This window comes from Aptenodytes forsteri, unplaced genomic scaffold (assembly GCF_000699145.1).
Source record: "Aptenodytes forsteri isolate BGI_AS27 unplaced genomic scaffold, ASM69914v1 Scaffold349, whole genome shotgun sequence".
In the NCBI taxonomy this organism is placed as follows: Eukaryota; Metazoa; Chordata; class Aves; order Sphenisciformes; family Spheniscidae; genus Aptenodytes; species Aptenodytes forsteri.
Genome location: NW_008794452.1, coordinates 5,236,691 through 5,243,629, shown reverse-complemented (window position 1 = coordinate 5,243,629; position 6,939 = coordinate 5,236,691). Strand labels below are relative to the sequence as shown.

Below are 6,939 nucleotides of genomic sequence, written 5' to 3'. Positions count from 1 at the left end.
GGCATAGGGCAAGCTTCTAGCAGCTTCTCACAGAAGCCACCCCCGTAGTCCCCCAGCTACCAAAACCTTGCCACGCAAACCCAATACATTCGCGCAGTTGTTTTTTGCTGAAAACATGTTTTCCAGTGGTGGGTAGTTAGCGTCAGCGCCAAGAGAATTCAGATTTCTCCATATCTGAATCTGGAGAGGTGGCTGGAGCTGAGGGAAGGGGTGAAGGAGGGAAATCCTCCATGTTTGACTCCGCTTTGCCTCTGCCCTGCATCTCTGCAGCTCCTACGACTGCCTCCTGGATGACCCCTTTGAGCACCAGTGGCCCACGTTACCCAAGCTGCCAGGCATTAACTACTCCATGGATGAGCAGTGCCGCTTTGACTTCGGCGTGGGCTACAAAACGTGCACAGCGGTGAGTATGGAGCCAATACAGGTTGTGTTGCCCATATTGTCCCCCCCGGACCCCTAGCCAGGTGCTGCGGGGGTGAGGAGGGGTGCCACCAGCCTGCCGGGGCTCCCCGCTGCCATCCCAGCCCAGCTCCTCTGTGCTCCCCAGTTCCGCACCTTCGACCCCTGCAAGCAGCTGTGGTGCAGCCACCCGGACAACCCCTACTTCTGCAAGACCAAGAAGGGGCCACCCTTGGATGGGACCGAGTGCTCTCCAGGCAAGGTAGGGGCTGGTCCTGCCTGATCCTCCCTTCGAAGGGGACAGGGACACCCTCGAGGGCAGCAGTCGGTGGGTGCCTAGTTTTTAGCTGGTGTTACTCCTTATTTTCCCCAGTTTGTGCTCAGATGAGGACTTTGCAGAAGCAGGCAGATCAGAAGAAAAACAGAGAAGCAGGACTCGTTTTGTCACCTGGCAAAAGAGTGATGATGTCATCAGGCTTTTACTTTAGGCTCTCTTAGCATGCCCGTTAGCACAGTATGAAAGCGTGGATATGTTGGAGAAGCTGCTGGCCCATGTAGTTTTTGGGTGGTTCTTTGCCAGAGAATGGACAGGCGTAAAGTAACCAACAACTTTTGATAAGTGTCTGTATAAATCCCAGCAATCTTGCTAAAAATGCTGCCTCCTCGAGTGCTTGAGTGACAGTTTGCCAAAAGCTTCTAAAATGAGGCTTTTTGTATCGTGTACAGATGTGTCACACATCGTGCTGGCATGTGGCTCCAGAGGGCTGCAATGTCTGGACTGGGAGGTCCTTCCTTCAGGCCCGTGATGGGCACAGGCTGGGCTTTTCCCCAGGGCTGGAGTTAAACCCTGTGTCTGGGTGCCCATGGGGTGACACCGCAGCTTCGTACCAGGCGTTGCGTGCCTGCCTGGGAAGAAGTGCAGAGCTCTGGATTTCATTTGCCAAAATGCCCAGCAGCTTGCTGCTGTGCTCCTTGCAAATGTTTGGGTTCATCCCCGCTGTGCCAGCGGGGAGACATCCCCAGGGCTGATCCAGACCCGGACCCAGGTGTAATTCAGTTCCTGCCTGAGGATCTGCATGGGTAGGGAGAGGCAGTTTGACTAGAGAGACAAAACCAGTCCAGGAACTCAAAAATTTGGTGTTGGGGAAAGAAAATCAAAGGGATTTGTTTTGCAGAGGGATCTTTGCATGCCCCAGACTTGTGCTTTCAGCAGCTTTTTGCATGAGTTTTTGAGCAGGTTTATGCAGCTGCAGGCTCTTCTTACCCGATCCAAAGCATGGATGTGTTGGGAGCCTGCCCTGCTTACCCTTGCTCCTCCGCTGCATTTTCTGCTGCGAGTCCTGGCTGTGGAGCTGTGCTGGGCTCTCGGAGCAAAGCCGCGGGCTGCTCATGCTCCTGGGTTGGTCGCGAAATGATGCAGCTTGCTCGTCCCCAGATCAGCCTGGAGGGCAGGCCTGCTGTTGCATGCCCAAGGACCGCTCCTGGTCCTGCTTCCTGTGGGAGGGACGTGCCTGAGGGCATGATGAAGAGCACCTTCCTCCCATGCTTTGCAAACTGCAAGCCGTTTTGTAGTGCTGTGGGTGTAGGAGGGCTCTGTCTACTGGTGCCGAGTGCTTTGGAAGAGGCAGGCGTAGAGCTCACCCCTCTTTCTCCTCCCTTCCAGTGGTGCTTCAAGGGTCACTGCATCTGGAAGACGTCGGAGCAGCCTTACAGCCAGGACGGCAGCTGGAGCTCCTGGTCCAAGTTCGGCTCGTGCTCCAGGACCTGTGGGGGAGGTGTGCGCTCTCGCAGCCGGAGCTGCGACAACCCACCGTACGTTTGGCCTCCGCCTCCCTCCTTTTAGTGGGGGTAAAACTGGAAGTGGCTGAGAGCAACAGGTTCCTCGCTCTTCCCCTTGTGCGCTCAGTTGGCAGGGATGAGGACATCTGCTCCTGCCTGGGCTGTGCCATGCATTTGGGCGCTGAGCTGTGTCGCATTTGAACAGCATCCCCCCCGCCCCGCCCAGGCCCCTGACGCTCTTTTAACCCACCCTTTATTTTCCAGCCCGGCATACGGTGGGCGCCACTGCCCAGGAGCCACCTACGAGTACCAAGTGTGCAACGCTGAGGAGTGCCCGGGGCCCTACCAGGATTTCCGTGCCCAGCAGTGCTCCAAGCGCAACTCCTACTACACCCACCAGAACAGCAAGCATGCTTGGCTTCCCTACGAGCATCACGACGGTGAGTGGCAGTGGGTCCTAGCAAAGGAGCAGTAGCCAAATTGCCTTTCCTCCCAGAGGAGGCCACACTGGTGGCCATCACCGTGGGATGGAGACTGTGCCAGCTGCACAGGTGTTGGGTTGTGGAAAGCTCCTGAGCTGGAAACTAGAGTGCAATAAGCCAGCATCAAGCATCAAGCAGCCAGGTCTTTAAAATCAATCTCTTGTGCTTGCCCTCAGGTATCAACCCAGGTGTTGCTCTGGTTCCTGCTGTCTCAAAGCGCAGTGGAGGTGGGCTGAGAAGATCAGCCCATGTTGAAATCTCTCCCTGTTCCTCCTGCGCTCGTAAGAGGAGAGTGCCTTGTAATGGTGGCCAGAGATAAATCTGTTTGCGCTACTTTGAAAGTTTTATCTCCGCTTTCTGTGTGCTTTGGCACACAGAAGACTTGTTTTCCTTGGAGATGGTGGGGTGACGGCGTTGCCTGCTTGCTCCCAGAGCCGCAGTGGGGAGTGTGCCGCTCCAGGCTGGGCTGGGAGCCAGGTCCGCCTGCCTGGCTTGGTATTCCTCATGCACGCAGCCAAGTGTCTTGCATTGCAGTGTCACGTAGTGTGTCCCTCCAGTTGCCTTCTTTTAATTTCCTGAGTATACTGGGCAAAAGTGCAGGCTCTTGAGCAGCAAACAGACACGGCAAAATAAGGCACACGAATAGCCTGGGCTTTAGAAATCTGGCTGTGCTCAGGAGTACAAGCTGAGATGGGTTTCTGTCTTCAATCACCCTAATGTATTTTCACAAACCCTTTTTTTTCCCCTTTACTTTTTATTTTGCCGCAGATGCTCAGAAGTGTGAGCTGATCTGCCAGTCCGAGGGAACCGGGGACGTGGTATTCATGAATCAGGTTGTTCATGACGGTACCCGGTGCAGCTACCGAGACCCCTACAGCATCTGTGTCCGGGGCGAGTGTGTGGTGAGGAGCTGACGGCTGCTGCACGACTGTTCCTGTCCTTTGCCTGTCCAGGAGAGAGCTTGTGCATCCCCTTGACCCACTACCCCTTGGGGGCGCATCTTTTAGCCTGGGGACTGACCCTGTGTACAGCAAAGGGCTATGGGGATGGCGGAGCGATGGGATGGGCTGCAGGGATGTAACCCCATGCTTGTCTTCTCTTCCTCATGGGTGACAGCACGTCGGCTGTGACAAGGAGGTTGGCTCCCTGAAGCAGGATGACAAGTGCGGGGTCTGCGGGGGGGATAACTCCCACTGCCGGACGGTGAAGGGCACACTGGCCAAGACCCCCAAGCAGCCGGGTGAGTGGGCTGGGCGGGTTTGGGAGCAGATTCAGTCAGGGTCAGCTGGATTCACATGTGGGTGCGAGCGGGTGCGTGTCCGGGTGGAGCAAGCCTGCTCTTTCTCTTTCCTCCATCCTTCCTCTCTCCTTTTCAGCAGGTGTTTTGAAGATGTTTGAGATTCCAGCTGGGGCGAGGCACCTTCAGATAGAAGAGGTGGAGCCAGCATCCCACAGCATCGGTGAGCATGCTGTAGTTCACCTCTCCCTTCACCCGCTACCTCTTTCTCAGCCCTATTCTGACAATTCCCACCCAAAGGGTCTTATTTGGGTCATTCCAGTCCTTCAAAGGCAGTGACCCGAAGAAATGACATTGAAATACCTCCTTTCTCCTCCAGCTGTTAAGAATCAAGCCACGGGTAACTTCATCCTTAACGCCAAGGGCAAGGAAGCCAAAAGCCAAGTGTTCATTGAGATGGGCTTGGAGTGGGAGTACACTGTTGAACATGGGAAGGAGAGCCTGAAAACCAGTGGTCCTCTGCACGAGGCCATCAGTGTTTTGGTAAGCCTGGCTGATGCATCCTCTGGGGGCATCGGGGATGACTGTCACCCAGAGGTACAGGGACAGGAGGTGGTCTGAGATGGGATGTAGGAGGTGACAGAAGGATTTTGGTAGAGAAAGGACATAGGGCATGGCATTAAACCCAGGGAAATGAGCTAGCCAAATGGAAGGGGCAATGAGCTGCGTGCAAGAATGGCGTAAGGACACATCACTTGGGTGTTTGCCTTTGAATCCAACTGTATTTTGCTCTGTGCAGCAATTGCTTATGACTCCACATCTCATTTTAATTATACTGGTATTTGTTGGAGTTAGGGATTGGGTTCCCTGGGCACCCAGGGAAGGGCAGGTCTGCACTCCCGTCCATCCCTGTGGCTGGCACTAGCTTTGGGCATAGACTGTGGTCCTGCAGGTCAGAGGAGAGGCCAGGGCCATGCCACCCAAGGCTGGAGTTGGGATGTTTGGGCAGCGTTTTTCTCCACAACTGGAGAGGTAGGTTCCTGAAGGGTAGACTCTGTGTTCAGAGCCTACCTAATCATGTTGGAGGTAGTAACGGGGTTTGTTTCTCCTACACTTGTGTGTACTGTACCATGTGGTCATTGTTCACTTCTTTTTTCTTTGATGGGCTCCTCTTCCCTTCCCTCTTCCATGGCATCACTCCTTCCTCTCCTTCCCCCTCTCTGATTGTCCTCTCTCTGCCTGCAGGTCATCCCTCAGGAGGAGGAGGCGAGGAGCAGCCTGATGTACAGGTACATCATCCACGAAGACCTGCTGCCCATGATCGGGAACAACAATGTCCTGCTTGAGGAGATGGATTCCTACGAGTGGGCTCTCAAGAGCTGGTCTCAGTGCACCAAGGCATGCGGAGGAGGTAGCTTTCCCTTCGTAGCAGGCTACAGCGTGGGCTTGGAAGGATGCTTGGGTGTGTTAGACAGTGCGTGAGCCCTTTGGGTCATCTCTGGCTTGGAAACATGCAGGTGCCGTTTGAAATCATTTCTCCCCAACATCATACATCAGAAGGCTTTAGACCTAGACCTGGTACTGTGTGGAGGCCTGGCTTTCTTCTTCACACTCATACCCGTGTTCTTTGCACGTCTGTAATTTGGGGGATCTACCATGTGGGAAGATGAGTGTTAAAAACCATTATTGCAGAGCAGTTCAGGTGAGCATTTTAGCCAGATTTCTTATGAAAACAGGCTTATGTGTGCATACCTTTGTCTATCCATGTACCTTCTATGAGTTTTTAATTCGTTGGCTGTATTTAACCCAATTTGAGCCAACAGGTAGTGATTTTGCAGATGACTGCTCCTAAAGCTTGCATGGAGATAGGTGTGGACACACCAGTAAGTGCTGTGTTGGAGGGCAGGTAGCACACCTGAGCTCCTGGCAGAGTTATTGCTGGATTTTTCCCTCTGGGAGAAAGCACGTGTGCCTGCATGCTGGCGTCAGGGGTTTGCTGATGAAAGCCTTGCCTCGATATGGCCAGTGGGATCTGATTTCAAAGCTGGCCCTGCTCTGAGCAGGTGCTGGACCAGAGACCTCCAGAGGTCACCTCCAACCTACCTGACCCTCAAATGATGTAGAAGACCTCACGCTTCCACCTTGTGCTGTCTAGCTCACGGCTGGAAGCTTTTAGGACTTGCAGAGCTGGAAAGTGAGCTCTCGCTGGCTCCCCGGACCTTGCTGCAGCAGGGCAGCAGGCAGCTCATGGTTAAGGCTGGCTTAGCCCTGGTCTGGTCTGCTCCCAAGCAAGCGCCGCTTATTTGGCAAATTATAGCAGTGCTTTGGCTGGGCTGATGTCTTGACCTGGGTTTTTGGGAGAGCAGCTTGGGGCAGGGATGGGGGGAAGGCTGAGTCTGCTTTGCCCCTCTTTGTGTGTGTGCCCCATGGCAGCCTGGGTGACCCCAGGAGGCTGGGGGGGACCGGCACCCACACGAGCATCCTCTGCAAGCCTGGGTGAAGCACTGCTTGGGTCCCACCTAAGCGGTGACATCCGAGAGCATGCGTCCTGGCGGGGATGCAGGAGGGGACCTGGTGGGGAGCTGGTGGGACCCCCACACCCATTGCCTTACCACCCATGCTCTGCCCCCCCAGGCATCCAGTACACTAAGTACGGCTGCCGGCGGAAAAGCGACAACCGGATGGTGCATAGAAACTTCTGCGACAATGGGAAGAAGCCGAAGCCGATCCGGCGGCGCTGTAACCTCCAGGAGTGCTCCCAGCCGGCGTAAGTCCTCCCCAGCCAGCCTGGGGTGCTCTCATCCCCTCTATGGGAGTATTTGGGGCTGCGTTTGGAGCGTGCCGGCTGCTTCCCAGCGCGGGCATAGCCTCTAATGCCTTCACTGTGTCTGTCTTCCCCCCCCGGCAGCTGGGTGGCTGAGGAGTGGGGCGCCTGCAGCAAGTCCTGCGGCAAGCTGGGGGTGCAGGCGCGGGCGGTGCAGTGCGTGCAGCGCCTGCAGGACGGTACGCACCGCACCCTGCACACCAAGTACTGGGCAGCGG

General features: G+C 55.4%; 1 protein-coding gene across 1 annotated transcript in view; it reads left to right on the top strand.

Moving 5' to 3' along the window:
- The window catches only part of ADAMTS14 (ADAM metallopeptidase with thrombospondin type 1 motif 14), a 36,330-nt gene that overhangs the window by 27,093 nt on the left and 2,298 nt on the right, over positions 1-6,939 (top strand). The window contains exons 8-18 of the mRNA XM_019474921.1: positions 271-403; positions 548-661; positions 2,063-2,211; positions 2,443-2,618; positions 3,429-3,562; positions 3,777-3,900; positions 4,040-4,120; positions 4,277-4,440; positions 5,143-5,308; positions 6,532-6,664; positions 6,806-6,898. Of these exons, the coding sequence (XP_019330466.1) occupies positions 271-403; positions 548-661; positions 2,063-2,211; positions 2,443-2,618; positions 3,429-3,562; positions 3,777-3,900; positions 4,040-4,120; positions 4,277-4,440; positions 5,143-5,308; positions 6,532-6,664; positions 6,806-6,898 (1,467 nt within the window). The remainder of the gene's footprint in view (positions 1-270; positions 404-547; positions 662-2,062; positions 2,212-2,442; positions 2,619-3,428; positions 3,563-3,776; positions 3,901-4,039; positions 4,121-4,276; positions 4,441-5,142; positions 5,309-6,531; positions 6,665-6,805; positions 6,899-6,939) is intronic.